A 20,066-nucleotide genomic window follows, 5' to 3' on the forward strand; every position below is an offset into this window, starting at 1 on the left:
CCAAATGCTGTGGTATTCACCTTGATGAGGACCTCTCATAAGGATGCATGGTGCATAAAAGCACTCATATTTATATTGTTGGCAGATGAGAATCGTCTGCTACAGGTGCAACTGCCAGATCACAATATTTTGACCAATCATTCTTATAGAAGGTAAAATGCTACTGAACCCTGACAAATTACAGCTTCCATTTGGGTTCCCTGTGCTTGGAAATTCCACAGAACTCAAACACTTCAAGGAATTAATTCAACATTATTCAAAACAGATGAGAAGTTCTGCTGAAATGGCAGTTCCATTATTGTCTAAAATGCAAAATAGGAGACCAATGTGTTTTTATTCAAATAGACTGAATAATGAAATAAAACCCAAAATAAATAGGTAAGGAAATAATTTTAGTCTCAAATGCAGGTTAATGCTAATAATATAGCATGAACAGAATAAACTATCAATATTTTGCAGAAAAATCTGTCAGCAGCCAGTCTCATGGCTGGCCACTGACAAAATTATTTCCTTATCTTTCAAAACATCTCAATGCTAGTAAAGCAAACTTTGTTTCTTGACTTTCAATCATCATCATCATCATCATCATCATTTAACGTCCGCTTTCCATGCTAGCATGGGTTGGACGGTTCAACTGGGGTCTGGGGAGCCCGAAAGCTGCACCAGTCCAGTCAGATCTGGCAGTGTTTCTACAGCTGGATGCCCTTCCTAACGCCAACCACTCCGAGAGTGTAGTGGGTGATTTTATGTGCCACCGACACAGGTGCCAGACGAGGCTGGCAGACGGCCACGCTCGGATGGTGTTTTTTATGTGCCACCGACACAGTGCCAGACGAGGCTGGCAGACGGCCACGCTCGGATGGTGTTTTTTATGTGCCACCGACACAGGTGCCAGACGAGGCTGGCAGACGGCCACGCTCGGATGGTGTTTTTTATGTGCCACCGACACAGGTGCTAGATGAGGCTGGCGAACGGCCACGATCGGATGGTGTTTGTCATGTGCCCACCGCACTGACTACGGCACTGATGGATTTCTTGTGTGCCACAGGCACTGGTACCACAGGATACAAATTCCATTGATGTTCATCTATTTTGTCTATTTTGATTTGATTTGGTTTTCACTTGCCTCAACCGGTCTTCACAGTGTCACAAGAAGGAAGGTATGCACAGGTGGACTGACTAGTCTTGCCGGGTCTTCGGAAGGTGTTTTTTATGTGCCACCGACACAGGTGCCAGATGAGGCTGGCGAACGGCCATGATCGGATGGTGTTTGTTACGTGCCCACAGCACGGAGGCCGGTCGATGCGGAACTGGCTACGGCCACGTTCAGATGGTTCTCTTGTGTGCCACCGGCACTGGTACCACAATGTGTGTGCCACCGGCACTGGTACCACAAAGATACAGATTCCATTGATGTTCATCTATTTTGATTTGTTTTGATTTGATTTATAAACTGAATTTAACATACAATAGCGTTTTATAAAGCTAGATATATATATCCTAAATTTGTGGAAGAATTTGTCATTGGGGCAGTTTAGCTTAATGGTAAAGCACTGGACACGCAATCATAGGGATGTGAGTTCTAGTCTCATGGCTGGCCGCCGACAGATTTTTCTGCTAAAAATTGGGATAGTTTATCCTGTTCAAGCTATATTATTAGCATTATCCTGTTTGAGAATAAAATGATTTCCTTATTTGTATCTTTCAATACATCTCAATGCTTCTAAATCAAACTTTGTTTGTTGACTTTCAACATAAGTTGAATTTAATATATGAAAATAAAGTTTTATGTAGAGGTAGAAGCCATTACAACAGTTAAACCAATTTAAGAAGTGCAGTATCATGTCTTTAACAACAATAAATTCAAACTTATTACAGGTCAATAGGCAACAGCTTTCCTTTATGACTGTTGACCCAAATCTACCATGAAAAGAAATGACTATGTTGTAGGAGACTAACTTTTAGGCTTTTCATATAAAATGCAATAATGTATGGCAAAAGAGAGAACTTGGCTGCAGGTTCTTTATGTGGAATTTCTGCAATTGAAGATATTGAGTCAATGTTGAATGATGAACGGAGAGATGAAACAGGGAAAATTCATGAAAAAATGGGACACAGCAGTTTAGATAGATAAACTGCATAAGTGAAAATATTCAATTATAATAATCTAAGTATATTACAGATGAAATTAGGTCATGTGATATGTATCCTAGGTCAAAACCTCATTTCAACAAATTAACAAATGACCAACTTATACTATTAAGGAATCTGACAGCAACTGTCACTTGATATTGCAGAAGCAAAACCAATATCTAAAACATGCAACAGTTATGAGTTACCCTTTCATGTTCCTCTTCAGAAAAGCAACTTCCCAATTTATTAACCAATTCTTCATTACTTTGTTTGTTTGGTGCCCTAGGCTTTGTATGTAGTGACCATTCTGCAGAGTGGTTGATATCAGGAAGGACTTCAAGCTGTAAAAACCATACCAAAACAGACAGTGGAGCTTGGTGCAGCTCTCTGGTTTGTCAGCTCCTGTCAAATCATCCAAACCATGCCAGCAAGGAAGAAAGACATTAAATGATGATGATGATGGCCATGGAACTCAATTTGAAAGCAATGAGTTTTGGGAATTTTTAAGACTAAGATGATTCCCTATCATAATCCATCATCAAATGGGCAAAATGTGTGTTACAATGGAGTCATGAGGAAAACTACTCGGTTACATCTCATGCAAACAAACAAGATACTAAAACAATGTGGTTAAGAACTGCCATTGGCTCTAATCAATGTCAGATGTCTGCCTTCTAGATTTTTTAAATATCTCATAGAACAATACTTCATTTTAGACATTCTTAATTCACTGACACTGACAAAATTACCTCCTGCTTGGGATTCCTTTGAAAAACATCTAGCTCCATTTTCATCTAACTCCTTTAGATGAAAAGTGATTGAAGAATTCTTTTTCCACTGCATTCCATCAATTCAATTTGCATCAAAGAAGTATAATACAGTCCCAAAAAGTCATTTATTTGGAGCTCCTGAGTTCCATATTCAAGACAACTTTGATGAAAACTGCAAACCTTTGGACATCCCATATCTCTTAAGAAGATACAACTGTCATCATTATTTTAATGTCCACTTGCATGGGCTGTTAGCATTTGTTGAAACAAATGCTCTACAGCTAGATGCTTTTCCTATCACCAACTCTCACCTGTTCCAAAGTAAGGTGATATTTCTCGATAACTGGGCATTTTTCATGGAAGGATTGGAAACAAAAGACACTGCATGTATGACAATGATGTTTTATGATGGTGAACAGTAACATACACATTTACACATACTTAAATGACGGGCTTCATTCAGTTTCCCCGTACCAAATTCACTCACAAAACATTGGTCAACCTCAAGCTATAGGAAAACACTCTTCTAAGGTGCTGTACTGTGGGACTGAACCCCAAAACCATGTGGTTGGGAAGCAGACTTCTTAACCACACAGCCATGCCAGCAACTTAATACAAAAAAAAAAAAAGCTGATGATAAAATAACTTGGGGGAAAAAGTAGACAGTGAGGAGGACATTCCAAATCATTAACTTAATTACAGCTAATTACTGTATCAGGCCAAAAAAGAACAACAAGGTCACCTCTCAACTGGAATGATTCTATGTCGTAAAGACAAGCAATGACATCTTTTTTGTTAGATTTTGAGTTGGAGATTACTAAGTTTCGGTTTTATTCAAAACTTACTCAGCTACCTTTTTCACATTTCTCTGAAATGCTGGGTTTCTTTTATCATGCAGAGAAATGTAAAACTAAATATTCTGTAATTATTATTATATTGTAATGTAAAGAATTATGAGTGGAGAAGTATTTTGGTCATTAGGCTGTGGCCATGCTGGGGCAATGCTTTGAAGAAATTATAGTCAAATGAATCGATCCCAGTCCTTTTTGTTTCTAAGCCTGGTACATATTCTATTAGTCTCTTCTGCCAAACTGCTAGATTATGGGGATGTAAACACACCAACACCCATTGTCAAGTGGTAGTGGAGACAAAACAGATACACATACATACATCTGTGTGTGTGTATGTATATGTATATATATACACCGTAGAAACCCATGTAATTTATGCCCTCTTTTTTGTAAAAATAAACTTTAGTGGGTGTGTAAATTATGTGAGTAGATCGTTGTTGGAAAAAGATGTACAAAACGTAGACATTTGTACTGGAAGTTGACTCATTTAATGTGAGAATAGGTATTTACAGAAAAAATAATGACTTAAATATAATGAAGCTGACTTTTATTTATGCTGGACAGTATAATGTTTACTTTTTCTGCATAAATTTACTAAAACCATTAAATGCCTAACTACTTATTGAAGTTTGACGTTCATGCTGGTAAACATATGGTCTCCATTTTACAGATTGTAAGGAAGGAGAACATTGGAGATCATCTGAAGGGGATTCCAAAATAAATAGAATTTCACCAGTTTCAGAGAACCTGCAAAGGCAATCAGTACAGTGCCTTCCACAAGACACAAAAATGAGTGGCAGGCCTAAGATTGCGTAGAAATTTGCTGAAAGCACAGGTTTACTTACTTAGAATGTGGATGATGAGAATGTCCATTTGTGTCAATACCCAACAAATGTAAGAAGAAAACGATTTTATCACTCATCAACTTCTTCATAAGGTCTGGATCTTGCTTGGCTTGATGAAAGAAATTCTAGAAAAGTGAAAAATGAAGCAATTAGATTTTATACTGTTGGTAGTATGCAAACAAAACAACCAACCATACTAGTGCCAAGTAGAAAACACCAATGATGCTATCACATAAGAGGCAGTCTTTTGATGGTGCTGTGTAAAAAAGCACCCATGCTGGGGCCATGTACAAAGCAATGGTACCATGTAAAAGCACCCAGTTACACTCTGTGAAGTGGTTGGTGTTAAGGACAGTGTCCAGCCGTAGAAACCATGCTTAAACAGACAACTGGAGCCTGGTGCAGCTCCTGTCAAATAATACAACCCATGCCAGCATGGAAAGCAGATGTTAAATGTTGTCGATGACGATGACGATAGTTTTTTTTATAACAAGTTTCCAGTTGGCCCAGCATTGGTTCAATGCATTTCATATGAGAGAGAGAGAGAGAGATAGAGAGAGAGAGAGCTGCACAACAAAAGCAGTGGAACTCATTAGAAAGCACTGATTCATTAGCTTTTTGCAATTTTTTTTTTATTTTGAAGGTGTTTGCACCTTCCACTAATAACCACAAATACATGTATAGATAGGGTTCCTACAAAAGAGCAATCTCCCTCAATGGATGGTGTAGCACAGAGATCAGAGAATCTTTCATGGTTGAGCTGTTTGTTTTTACTTCTCTGCACTGAGAAGTCACAAGCTCTGGTACTACGGACATGTGATTACAATGTCACAGGAAAGAATCTCAAGATGGATTCTTCAAGCTGAGCCAACCAACAGGAGACCAAGTAGGGGTAGACCAAGAATGAAATGGTTGGATGATATCCATAGTTCCAGTTGGTCACGTTTGGGAATTCAGCCAGAAAGCGTAGTGATGGGTGCTTCTGATAGGATCCTACCCACAAAATCCTCCTTGAATAATGGGTAGAGCATATGGTTGGGTGGTGGTATATATATATATATATATATATATATATATAATATAATTCGAGACAAAACCACTATTTTAAAACCAAACAAGGAAAGACTTAATCAATACATAAAATTTTAATATAAATTAAATAAACCGCCACTACAAATGTTTCATGTCTGCTACCGACAATCTTCAGGTGGATTTTCGATCTTCTAATCAGTATCAAATTTTTACTATAAAATTGGATTTAACCCTAAATCTGATTTTTCCCTGTAATTTTGGATTCATTCCCTAATATTTATTATATATATATATATATATATATATATATATATATATATATATATATATATATACACATACATATATATATAGTAGTATGGGGGTATGTGTTGTACAATCACCATCACTGCATCCATTTGTTGGTGATTCCTGATTACTCTTGGTTGATGATACCTTTGCACAACTCAGATGACAACCTCACAACCCATGGGTCTGTTTGGGTAATAGTTGCTGGGGAGGGCTTTATGAGGTCAGTTTAGTACTTTAATCTATCATCATCATCATCCACCGACGTTTACTTTTTCATGCTTGCATGGGTTGGATGGAATTTGTTGAGGCAGGTTTTTCTATGGCTTGATGCCCTTCCTATAGCCAACTTTCATCTGTTTCTAAGCAGGGTAATATTTTCCCATGGCCAGATATGATTGCCATGAAAGACTGGAAATGAACAACCTCACTTATATGACAAGGATACATACAAATATATATTTTATATGATGGGCTTCTTTCAATTTCCATCTACCAAATTCACTCACTAGGCTTTGGTGGTACGTAAAAAGCACCCACTACACTCTCGGAGTGATTGATGTTAGGAAGGGCATCCAGCTGTAGAAACCTTGCCATTCCTCACTCAAACTGTCCAACCTATGCCAGCATGGACAACGGACGTTAAATGATGATGATGATGAAGACACTTGCCCAAGGTGCCACACAGTGGAACTGAGCCTGGAGCCATGTGGTTGGGAAGCAAGCTTCTTAACCACACAGCCACACTCGCACCTATTTCCAAAACAGAATTGAAACAGGTTCTTTCTTTTTTACCATGTGGTAACACTCATTAATCATATTAGTTCTGCCTACATGTTGTTTAACCCCAGGTCATCAATCCTGACTGAACAGAATTATGATCAAAAGTATTTCAGCCATGAATATCCCAATTTTTTTGTGTAGTGGTGATGGTGGTGGTATCAAGGACTACATTATCTAATATATTGTTTTTTTTTTTTTTACCATTTTTTAAGAAATGAAAAATGCTTTGCTATTTACATTATATTTATTATATTTGGAATAGTTTGCTCTTCAGTCATCTCTATTTTTTGCCTATGGACCCCTTTGGTTCCCATTTTACTCTGATGGACCCTCAGGTTTAAAAAAAAAAACCTTTATATTTTTATGATTAAATATTAGGAATTGTATTAAAAGAATGTTAAAATATTTGTGCATATTGGTCATAAACTTTAACAACAAAATCTTATATTGACCCTCCCCCCCACTTCAAGGGTTACAGGTACTTCCCAAGGGTCTTATGGACCCTAGTTGAGAACCTCTGCACGAGGCCATTGACACATACCCAGATTCACTCTACCTGATTTCACCATGAAAAAGAAATCCGGTGAGGATCCTAATCAAGTAATAATAAGTTGTTTACATCAGTTTTGCTCTGATTCACAACTTTGAAGTAAGATGTTCCAGAGACATTATGTCTGGGAACAAGAACAACAACAAAAAAACATGGTCACAGTTGGAATGCTTTTGTTTACACACACACATGCTTATTTAGAGTTAAATTCAGGACATATAACACCAACAGCCAAATGTATTTTTGCTCTGCCGTTTTTCTTCTCTGTGATGGAAGACTTTTCCTCACCAACACATAGTGAGGGTGTCAGAGTTTGTTTAAGAGGTGTATGCATGGTTGTGTGGTAACAGGTTTGCTTCCCAATCATATAGTTCTGGGTTCAGTTCCACAGTGTGGCATTTGGGCAAATGTCTTCTACTATAGTTCGAGGCTGGACAAATCCTTACGAGTGGATTTGGTAGACAGAAACTAAAAGATGCCTCTCTCTCTCTCACACACACACACATATGTATGTACATAACTATGTGTGGAAGTATATGGCTTAGTAGTTAGGGTGTTGGATTCAGGATCATAAGATTGTGGTTTCAATTCCTGATGCAGGCAAATATGAGTAACCCTGCGAAGGACTGGCATCCCATCCGTGGGTGGGGGGGAGATGTGTATGTTACAGAAACCAGGAAAGCAACCTTATGATTCTTTATGACTTGGGAAGGAGTTATCCTTCATTTTTTATTTTTTACATTTATGTATGTTTGGTCTTATTGTTTGTGTTTGTCCCCCACCATCACTCAACAACTGGTGTTGGTTTGTTTACATCCCCATAACTTAGCAGTTCAGCAAAAATGGTTTGATAGAATCAGTATCTAACTTTAAAAAAATAAATACAGGGGTTGAATCATTCAACTAAGATTTTTCAAGCCCCAGAATGGCCATAGTTCAATGACAGAAAGCAAAAAAAAAAAAAGATAAAAAGATGAAAAGTAACAGTTTCTTTGTTCTGAAGCACATTTTAATTAAAGGTTGTAATTAAAGCCAGTCATTATGCTTACCTTAACACTGGAGAAAACATAGGTGTCAAGCCTGGATGGGTCAGTGCCACCGAAATCTATTTCTTCCTCTGCATACATTGTCATGTAAATGTGTTTGTAGGAATCTCCTGCCAAGGAAGAAATAAAGGAAAGACTGAAAACTGCCATTTGTAGAAAGCCTTAATTTCTTGACTCTTTTTCTTACCACATTTCTGTTGAAATACACTGACTTTGTTTCAATTACTTTCGAAATAATGAAGAATTTATTAAAATAGATATGTTGTTATTAACCTGGTGTTTGGAACATAAATTAACATGAAGTTTTGATGGAAAGTTTTCATTTAGATCCCATCAAAGAAGAATGAAGAACCAGGGTTAGCCTTGGGTGGGTTGGTATGAGAAGGGTTAGATATCAGAGCAGAATGACTGGACAGCAGATTAAGGTTCAATGTCTACCAGAAGATTAGATTATAATAGAGAGATAGAAATAGGTGTCTTACTATAGAGGAGATATTTGGCTACTCTAGCAGCAAACGACTGGAGAGGATGGAGACATAGAAAGAGAGAAAGAGAGGGAAAGAGAAACAGATGGTGTTGGAGCTACATCAGGACCTACGCTTAGGTAATAGTGGATGGGGGAGTATAAATAGTAGAGAAGGGATCAATGAGACACTGGATGAAGATTGGAGATCAAATCAACTGAAATACATTGCAAATGTTTTAAGAATATTTCATTTCTAAGGTTAAGAAATTCTGATGTTATTAACAAAGTCTCATCTCGTACCTTTAAACATTTGAGAAATTTGTTGTTATATCTGTCGTGTGAACATGACATCATGTCAAACATAAAGGGTTTTAAATCTTCAATAGGAGACAAGTTAGACATACCTGAAGGAACAATATCATGAAGTTATCTATATATCTGTAGCAGGAATATTCAGCAATTGAACCTGGATCACTGTGTCTGATGTGAAAGTGCAATTCAAGAACACAATCAAGATTTACTTGAATATTACCAATGAATTAAAAAATCTGGCCATTCAAGACTTCATGTAGAACTGGATCTAACAACAGTTCAAAATTCCACTCGGACACACCTGATGAAGGCTGGAGAGTACATCAGCCGAAATGATGTGGTAACAACAGACAAAGTGAGGACACCTATCTGTCATCGTCACTTAACTTCCGTCGTCCATGCTGGATGGGTTGGACAGTTTGACTGGGCTGGCAAGCTGGAAGGCAGTGCCAGGATCCAGTCTGATTTGGCATGGTTTTCTACACCTGGATGCTCTTCCTAACACCAACCACTCCGAGTGTAATAGATGTCTTTATATGCCCCCAGCATGGATGTCATTTGTGTGACACCAGTATCTGCCATGACTGCAATTTTGCTTGGTTTGATGGGTTTTTTCAAGCACAACATAATGCCAAAGGTCTTGGTCATAGCCTCCATGAGGCCCTACATTTGAAAGGAGCTTGGCCACTTTGCCTCCATGAGGCCCAATGCTTGAGAGGAACTCAGCCACTTTACCTCTGTGAGGTCCACTCAAAAGGAACTCAGCCACCTCGCCTCCGTGAGGTCCAATACTCGAGAGGACCTCAGCCACTTTGCCTCCGTCCAATGTAAATAATGCTGATATAATATGTTTTACCATTGTACAGATGAGAAACTTGTCTCAAGGCAAATTTTTCTACAGCAAAAACGTTTATAGCAGAATTTCCTATAACCTCACAGTTGGCAATGTCAAATCACCAGCATCCAAACAGCTGTACCCAGTTGCCTGATTCCATTGAAGCCATGGTAGCATCTCATCACTCATCTTGCACCCATAAAACAACTGAGAGACACCAGCGCCAGCTTTGCTGTGCATGTCTTTTCTCTTGCTTTGATTATGGCTGTGTGGCTGGTCCACCCCTTCCATCTCCAATCAGTTCACAGTACGTTATTGTGGCACCAGCATTAGAAAGGTTTTCACCAAAAAATATATATAAACAAAATATAAATAACAATACCTTTAGCAAATATTGGAAGTATATCAGGGCTGCCCCAACACCAGGTGGAAAAGCTTTCGTTAAAAACCGAGTCGAACTCTACTGGGTTCTCTTTCCAACCTAAAACAAAAGATTTAAGAAAGTTTATCAAAACAGACTGTCAACACTTGTTTCCAACGTGAAATAACCAGTTTATCATAGATTCATCATCATCATTTAGCATCTGGCATGGGTTGGGTGGTTTGACCAGGGCTGGAAGGCTTCACCAATCTAATGTCTGATTTGACATGGTTTTCTATGGTTGGATGCCCTTCCTTATGCCAACCACTCCAATAGTGTAATGGGTTCTTTTACATGTCACCGGCACAGGTGCCATTTGCGTGACACTGGTATCTGCCATAACTGTGATTTTATTTGGCTTGATGGATCAGCTCCTCAAGCACGACATAATGCCTAAGGCCTCAGTCATTGCCTCCATGAGGCTCTACACTAGAAAGGAGCTCAGCCACTTTGCTCCCTTGAGGCCCAATGCTCGAAAGATGCCTTTTACCTGCAAGTTATGTGACACCAGCATCAGCCATGACTACGATTTCACTTGGCTTGACCAGTCTTCTCAAGCACAGCATATGGCCAAAGGTCTTGGTCACATATGTTCTTTTGCAACAACTAAAAAAAAAAGGCTGAAAGGGTAAACATCTTTTGGTGTAGTGTAGTCCACAGCTTTAACTGATTTTTACTTGTTTCAGTCACTAGATTGTGGCCATGCTGGGGCACTGCCTCAAAGAATTTTAGTTGAATGAATCGACCCCAGAAATTTTTTTTGAAAACTTGGCACTTATTCTATCAGTCTCTTATGTCAAACTGCTAAGTTACAGGGACATGAACACACCAACACAAGTTGTCAAGCAGTGGTGGGGCACAAACAAAAACACAAAGTCACACACACACGACAGGCTTCTTTCAGTTTCCTCTAAGAAATCCACTCACCATGCTTTGGTCAGCCCAAGGTACTGTGCAGTGGGAATGAACCTGGAACCATGTGGCTGGAAAGCAAAATTCTTTCTCATTAAGGTGGTGAGACGGTGGAATTGTTGGCACCCAGGCAAAATGCTTAGTGGCATTTTGTTCATCTTTACATGCTAAGTTCAAATTCCACCAAGGTCAACTTTGCTTTTCATCCTTCAAGGGTACAAGAAATAAGTAGCAGTCATGTGATCGACTTACTCCCTCCCTTAAAATTGCAAGCCTTGTGCTAAAATTTGAAACCAATGTTCTTTCTCATTTAAGTAGTTATCTTGGGTTTCCCTTGAGCTACAGGGACGCAAAAGGTCAGAGTTTAACCAGGTTTCCATGGTGTGCAAGTGACTGAAGATTATGACACACTCCCATTGAATAAGATGCTCAACTGTCTCAGGGTTAACTGCTAAACTATTGCTGGAACTCGTTTATAGCTGAATAGCTTAGAGCAATGGAAAATGAAGTGTTTTGTTCAAGGACAATGCATTACCTGGTTCAGGAAGCGAAACCACAATCTTGTTACCAGGAGTGCAACACCCTAACCACTAAGGCCACGAGCCTTCACTCATTTAACCCTTTAGCATTTAAACTGGTCATATTTGGCCCAAATATTCCACTTGTTCTACGTTTGAACTGACCAGGTCTGATCTCTCACACCTACCCTACAGTGCCATTCTAGAAATAAACAATCACATCATCAAAATCTCAACGCTATGAGATAAATCAGGATTATATATTCAAAACACTGTGAAGAAATAATGATTATGTTTGACAGAGGAATATGAATGGAAAAGGGTTAAGAAATAGAAAGAGAATAATGGAAACAAAGAGAAATGTCACCTTTAGCAATGGAACTAACATCTTCATAAAATCCTGCAATGATGGCAACATGCCCAGGACGAGATTCTGTTGGTACTCTGGTATGTGAGATGCCAAATGAACCATTCTTTTCCATGATACTTCTGAAAGATATAAAGAAAGGAAGTATGTTGGTTTAACTTCCTTGTTTTACTTTTAATAGAGGGGTTTAGCCAAATAAACCAACATTCATGTAACAGCGGTAGTTATTTGATAAATCCTGGAAGAGTAAAAGGCAGAGCCAAGTTTGGAATGATCTTTCTTTTTTAATTTACTGTTTCCCTCTTATAGAAAACTAGCAGCATAGCCTGGCGTTGCCCGGGTATGTAAACGCCTCTAGTAGGCCACAACTAATCCCAATCTAGTCCTTTCCCTCTAGGGAACGAAGGCGCATGTGTAGGTTGCAATGTCTTCTCTTCACTCCTAAATAACTATCAAACAGCTATCGATAATTCAACCCAACCAATTCCTACCAGGAAGAAATTACATTCGAGACTTTACCCCCAACATCGCCACTTCTGCTAATAGCTGCTGCAGCCGCAAGTTATTCGAATACTTTTTTTGTTTACACTTTCTTTATAACTACCACCCCAAACGTTTTACCTTAAATTTTTGACTTACCCTAAGGGTCCTCGGACGCTACTTGCAAACTCTTGGTTTATTATAAACCGCTTTTGTCGTGTGCACCAAAAAACCTTTTCCATTCGTTTGTTCAGTTTGGTCACTTTTGACTTTTTTGTTGTAACTCACATTGCTGCTCGCTTTTTTGCCGTTTTTGTACATTTTTATACAATTTGGGATACTTACCCCACGTGTTCCGAGAGTTAAAAAGGTCGAGTTGCGTCCCCTAGACAGTCTGGAGAAAATGCGTTGCATATAAAAAGCTTAGATTCTCGACCCATGTCGAATTCATCGATTTTTTTTCAGAACTGGGGGAACTTTTCAAAATTTTCGCTGCGTTAGTTTTGAATTGACATTGGACTATGTGTGTGTCAAGTTTCGTCAGAATCGGTTGAAAGCCGTGGTCAGGGTGAGGGTACAACCTGACAGACAAACTGCCGTTTATATATAGAGAGATATGTTGAATGTTACTTGCAGTTATGAACATTCAACATATTTTATATAAGAGTGAAACACAGCATAATTACAACTAGGCTATTGTAAAAGTACATGTATACATATGCTACCATGTACAAGGGGGTACCGAAAAGCTTCTGGCTTTAAGAGTATCGCAAAAAGCCTAGTTGGAAGCTCAACCTTCTGAGTTCTTTTATAGAGCTTAGAAAAAAACTAAAGGTTTGCTGCAATATGTGTGTGAATCTGAGAGGGGTATATGTTGGATAATATCATAACTGATCCTCCTGTATTTTCTTTCACTCAAGGCTAGGAACTTTTCAGCATCCCCTCAAATACGATAGACATCTGAATTTTTGAATCTAAATTGTTTCAAAAAAAAATTATGAATACCAGAGAAAAACAGAGGTTTACACAACTGCTCCAAAAGTGCTGTAATCTGATTTATTAGTCTTTAATATTTCACTGAATGTAAAGGCAGTGGAGCTGACAGAACCCTTAGCACACTGGACAGAACGCTTAGTGACATTTCATGTCTTCATCCTTTTGGGATCAATAAAATAAGTACCAGTCATGCACAAGGATTGATGTAATTGTCTAGTCCTCTTCTAAAATTGCTGGCCTTGTACCAAAATTTGAAACCAATATTTCATTCAATGTAAAATAAATTAATGTGATTAAAATATACAAAAAAAATAATAAAGCTCTCTAACATAATCATTTTGTTTTTCTTGAGAAAAGTAGAAAAAAGTAAAGACTCCCTTCAGTCAAGAACGACCATGGGGCTACACTTAGAATGTTCCCTCCCTAGACACAAGTTCAGACAAAGTTGTTTTTGGAAGACCAGCAGTTGCCCAGGCTTACCAGCCTCCTCTCTCCACACCATGTTTTGTACAGAATAAAGGGGAAAGACCCCCTTCAGTCATGAACGACCATGGGGCTGCACTTAGAATGTTTCCCTCCCAGGCACAAGTTCAGGCAAATACCTTGAAACTATAGTCCGTATGTATCACTTAGGTTTTCGAGGGAGGATGACCTCCCTTTGCAAATAACACAAGGGCACTGAAATTGTGTCTAAGGCCAGCTGGAGACGTTGATCTCCTGGGGCTAAAAGCATCAGTAACACCCCACCCCCAGTGGCTAGCCACATTCAGATGACTAGTACACTTTACGTTAAAGTTTAAAAATTTTTGTTTAAAACTCTGTTCAAAACATTTTATTTAAGAATAAAAAAAAAAAAAAAGAAAATAAGGGCATGTTAAGTATTCGAGAAGGAAGTGAGATGGAAATGTGTTTTGGTGAGATACACCGCAAAGAACATGCTACATATTTGTGTATGTGTAGCAATATTAATTGAGAGGGATGTATATAATAATGGTATATAGCGCTATTTAATAATGGTATATAACAGTGGTTTCCAATCTGGGGTCCGTGGACCCCTGGTGGTCTGTGAACTTAATTCAAAATTTCATATTCTTTTATTCTTTTACTTGTTTCAGTCATTTTGACTGTGGCCATGCTGGAGAACCGCCTTTAGTTGAACAAACCAACCCCCAGGACTTATTCTTTGTAAACCTAGTACTTATTCTAACGGTTTCTTTTGCTGAACTGCTAAGTTACGGGAATGTAAACACACCAACATCAGTTGTCAAGCGGTGGTGAGAGTGGGAGGGGGCAAATACATACATACATATGACAGGCTTCTTTCAGTTTCCATCTACCAAATCCATTCACAAGGTTTTGGTTGGCCTGAGGTTACAGTAGAAGACACTTGCCCAAGGTGCCATGCAGTGGGACTGGACCCGGAACCATGTGATTGGGAAGTGAGCTTCTTACCACACAGCCTATATATATATATATATTATATAAAAGGGCTTAGTAAAATAAATTACTTTGCCACATACTGAACTCATTAGAAATAGCAGCTAAAAAAATTTTTTTAAAACTATTTCTAATACTTAAAGAAAATCTCTCTCATATAGTGTTTGCTCAATTCAACTCACGAAAGTATGGGGGTAAAGACATTAAAAAATCAAATGCAAAGGTTATTTGAGAACGTACGTTTCTAGATTAGTCAAATCGACATTTCTTTCGTCAGCTCAGAACTCCTTGGTTCGGATCTTTACATATATATATATATGTAAACATAAAGATAAGTATATTAAAAGATTTATGAATTTCTGTTGCAAATTTCTGATGTGAAGTCGTGTGTTCAAACCGATGTATTTCAGGATGGTCCTTTTTGTTTTGTTTTTATCAAATAAACACCTGCACTATATATTTGTTCTTCACTCGTTTATTACTGTCCTTATTCTAACTCATGTCCATTGTCTAGAAATCTTTTGTCACACATCTGTGACCTCCTCAGCAACACTTTCCGTCTTTGTGTGTGCTCTTGCTCTGCTTATTCTATTCTGCGAGAGTGATGTGGAGTTTCATGGTGTTGACATGGAAAAACTGGGCCTCCTCCTAAGTCAGACAAGTGACAATGGTTATTTAGTTGAACATGACTTTAGTTGTTTCTGCCCTACTAGGTCAGTAAGAGATAAAGCAAAGATGGAATGGAATAAGCTGAGCAAGAGCACACATGAAGATGGAAAGTGTCACTGAGGAGGTCACAGGTGTGTGATGAAACATTTCTGGAAAATGAACATGAGTTAGAATAAGAACAAAATCAAGTGAAGAACGAATATATAGTGTGGGTGTTTATTTAGCAAAAAAAAAAAAAAAAAAAATAAAAGACCATATTAAAAGGGGTCTGTGGGAAAACTCATCTAAATAAAAGGAGTATTTGATAGTGAAAATGTTGGGAACCACTGGTACATAATCATTGCAGAGATAGGAGAGGATAGCACAATTAATACTGTCAAGATGGATGATAGATTACAATACCTAATAAACGACTGATAGACACAAGGTCAGGTAGTAAGACACCTAGAGTTATGTAATGCAAGCTGTCATAATTTATGCTGGTTATATGCTTTCCCCATCTAAACAGGAATAGCAGGCAGGAAGACATATCCTGATAACATCAGTTTTTGCTAATTCGGATTTTAATCCAAAACAATCTTTATAATAACACTAAGAATATCCCTACATAACAAGATAGTGTCCTCGTAACCCTTTTGATTGTAAACATAAGGCCTGAAATATTATGGGGAGGCGGTAGTCGATTATATTGACTTCAATACTCATTTTGTACTTATTTCACTCATCGACCCTGAGAGGATGAAAAGCAAAGTCAACCTTAGTAGGATTTGAACTCAGAACATAAAGGCAGACAAATTGCTGCTAAGCATTTTGTCTGGTGTGCTAACGATTCTACCAGCTCACTACTTTAAAGATGGTATCATCATCATCATCATTTAATGCCCATTATCCATGTTGGCATGGTTTGGATGGTTTAACCAGAGCTGGCAAGCTGGAAGGCTGTACCAGACTCCAGTCTGATTTGGCATGGTTTCTGCGGATGCCCTTCCTAACGCCAACTTCTCAGTGTAATGGGTGCTTTTACATACCACCAGTATCTGCTACAACTGTCATTCTACTTGGCTTAATGGGTTTTCTTCTCAAGCACGATATACTGCCAATGTCTCAGTCATTTGTCATTGCTTTCATGAGGTCAAACACTTACTCATAATAAAATATTTCAATGGCTATGTCAGAAAAACAACAGGAGATCTTGGTGCAATCCTCTGGATTGCCAGTTACTGTTGAACTATCCAACCCATGCCAGCATGGAAAACAGACAAACAACAACAATCGTAATGGTTATCAGTTGAAACTTGGGTCCCAAGACCAAGTTGTTCCATTTTATAAGTGCAAATATACAATTACTGTGAAATCTGAAACACTTCTGGTTCCAAGTATTTTGGATAAAGATTTATCAACTATGCTAACTTTTTATTAGAAAGCTCAAAGAGTGTTTTATTGGTTTAATCACACTACATCATGGATACTGACTGATGATAAATAAAGTTGAATCTAGTGTGATTTGAAAGCAGAAACATATGGCACCAAATTAGAAAATGTGAGCTATTGCTCCGGTGTTTATTTATTTATTTATTTGCATTAAACCAAGGCAAAATAAATATCAAATCAAAGAATAAGAAATGGAACACCAACCTTATAAATGGTGATCTTGATTTGCCATCTTGTAATTCATAGAACTTATCGGCTCGTAAGCCATCAGCAACAAACAATACAAGGCGTTTAGCAGGAGGTGAAGTAGGACTGGAATGTGGTGTCATACCATGAACAATTGGAGATTTAAAGTAGATATCGAATATGGAATAAAAGAGAATCAAGTGAACTACTAGTCCAAGTAGTAATAATTTCCAACTGAACATACTTTCAGCAGTTTACAGGTGACCACATAAATTGCTTCCCAATCTGAAATAAACAAAAAACTGAAAACATAAGCATCAGTATTTATGAAATCTTAATGACATGGGGAAGTTTCCTAGGAATACCTGTCACATGAAGAATGTATATAGAAGTGTGGGTTAATATAAAGTAATGAGCACTAAAGAATTTCAAATTGTGTTCAAATTATGCTCAGAATGAAAAGAAAAAGCAATAGTCATCATCATCATTGTCGTTTAGCATCCACCTGCCATGCTGGCATGAGTGGGACAGTTTGACAGGAGCCAGTCAGTTAGAAACCAGCACCAGACTTTGGTGACTGTTATGGCAGGAATTTTACAGGTGGATGCCATTCCTAACACCAACCACTGAGTGCTTTTTACATGGTACAAGTACAGGAGGGGTAAGTTTTGGCAAGGTTTTTACAGCTGGATGCCCTTCCAAATACTGACTTTACAGTGAGGACTGGGTACGTTTAAGTGGCACCTGCACAGACAAGCTCACCAAGTAACTTTGCAAGACAAGGAATCTTTGAGAGTGGAGGGGATATTGTGCATGATGATGAAAGGGTAGTGCTAATGGTAATTCTTCTCAAAGGCAAGAGAGACAATTCTGAAATTCAAGAAATGGATTCTCTAATGAGTGCTGCATGGCAAGGATGAAAATAAATGCTGCAAAGACTGAGACATTGGTCCTCTCAAGAAAGTGTACTTTCCATGTTAGTGGAACATCACTGAGACAAATGGCAAAGCTAAAGTATCTTGGGGTTGTAGTCACAAATGATGGGAAGCAGAAGGCCAAGTTGAATGTGCAAGAATTGCAGGTGTTGGTATAGCATCAGCAGTCAATCCTCAGAAGAGAGGAGATTGGCAAAAAAAGCCAAACTTGCTCTTTTCAAATTGGTTTGCATGCCTATTCTCACCTTAGGTCATCACTGTTTGATAATGACCAAAAGAGTATGTTCATGAATCCATGACCAAAACGGGATTCCTCTGAATAATCGTTGATAGGCAGTCTCTTCCAGTTGAGCTGCTGCTTAAGAGGAAGGATTTCTTAGGCAGAGAAGCACAAAGGTTTCATGGATGGTTCTTTGCATTCCTTCAGTCGTTGTTTAACTGACCAATAATCAAAAGTATTCCTTCCTGTCTTTTCAGGGATATCTAGGATGCCAATTTAATGAATAGTGATGGGAATATTTAGTGTGGTTTCTGATATTTGGGCTCCATGCAAGCATAGTTGTGGAAAGTTCATAACTTGAAATTATAGACTTACTGGCTACTTAAAAGCTATCAGGCTTTTTGAAACAGCCAGAGATCAATGGGGTAATGAAGCAGGTAATCAATAGGGTTTTGGAGCAAGTCAGTTCATATCAATGGGGAAAGACTTCAAGGTATGAATTTTGAATAGGAGACACTCTTCATTCTGGCATGTCAGTATGGTGGATTCTTTCACTGCAAGTCCTATCCTTTGTTGTACTGTTCTTTAGGGTTCTGCCGCTTTCTCAGCAGGACAAAATTATTTTTAAATACCCAACGTCACCTACCAACGTCATATTTTCATCCAAGTTCTTCTAAAATCACTTGTATTCGCAATTCTTTGACAGGGTCGTTTTTGTCCGACTGGTTTAAGACTTAAGACGACGGAGGAAACAGCAAGAAAACACATGGTTTCGTGAAAGAATCTGACTATCCATTAGTCTAAGAGATCCTACTAGCGTCTTCTCTATTTTAAAATTACTATGTGCTAATATTTTATGTAAGTTATCATTATCTAACTATTAGTAAGGTGTAATATATAACGAATAACTGAAGGAACTAACAAGATATCACTTTGACTCTCGTCGAAACTATCTCCAGAGAAACGCAAAGACTGTTTGTATTTATTTGGATAAAACAAATTACACCACAAAAACCCAAACAAACAACTGAAGTAAAACACGTGGCGATAGATAATAAACAGTTCTTGCATCCCTTTTAATATATTTCCTTTTCAAATATAAAAAAAAAACAAAAAAAAAAAAACACGCCGAGGTTCTGGCTGTCAAAAGAAAAAGAAAGAACTTGAAAGCTAAGACTGAAAATTTTACGCTGCGAAAAAATATTTTCATTTCTTTAACTAAACATTACCGGCGTTTGGGAAAAAGTCTTGAAATATTTCAGAAGTAAACTTACTGCTTAGCTTTTACCGGGATTTAAATAAGTTTTCCACTTGTTCAGAACAGTTATTTTTTTAGACGAAATTTAATCCGTATACTAGAACTTATTATTCAGTAATTTTCTTTTTAAACGTCTTTAATTCAAAAAGAAACAATTTCCGTAATTAAGAAGACGAATTGTTGCTATTTATATCTTCATCTCGAAAATCAAATGGCTGTTTCGTATTATAATTATCAATTGTGATTATTTACTATTATTGTAATTAAATATTAATTAGAGTGGTAAATATATTACAGAAAAATATTAAGCGAAAATTTTAAAAGG

The 20,066-nt window shown here is 37.9% G+C and overlaps 1 protein-coding gene across 1 annotated transcript in view; it reads right to left on the reverse strand.

The window, feature by feature from the left end:
• Positions 1 to 19,947, reverse strand: part of LOC115220842 (GPI ethanolamine phosphate transferase 1-like) — a 67,781-nt gene extending 47,834 nt beyond the window's left edge. Inside the window, exons 1-6 of the mRNA XM_029791021.2 lie at positions 19,758 to 19,947; positions 17,347 to 17,613; positions 12,130 to 12,251; positions 10,294 to 10,392; positions 8,302 to 8,408; positions 4,600 to 4,724 (exon numbers count right to left, since the gene is read on the reverse strand). Of these exons, the coding sequence (XP_029646881.1) occupies positions 4,600 to 4,724; positions 8,302 to 8,408; positions 10,294 to 10,392; positions 12,130 to 12,251; positions 17,347 to 17,570 (677 nt within the window). The 5' untranslated portion in view covers positions 17,571 to 17,613; positions 19,758 to 19,947. The remainder of the gene's footprint in view (positions 1 to 4,599; positions 4,725 to 8,301; positions 8,409 to 10,293; positions 10,393 to 12,129; positions 12,252 to 17,346; positions 17,614 to 19,757) is intronic.
• Positions 19,948 to 20,066: the final 119 nt, after the last annotated feature.

This window comes from Octopus sinensis, linkage group LG17 (genome assembly GCF_006345805.1).
Source record: "Octopus sinensis linkage group LG17, ASM634580v1, whole genome shotgun sequence".
Classification (NCBI taxonomy): domain Eukaryota; kingdom Metazoa; phylum Mollusca; class Cephalopoda; order Octopoda; family Octopodidae; genus Octopus; species Octopus sinensis.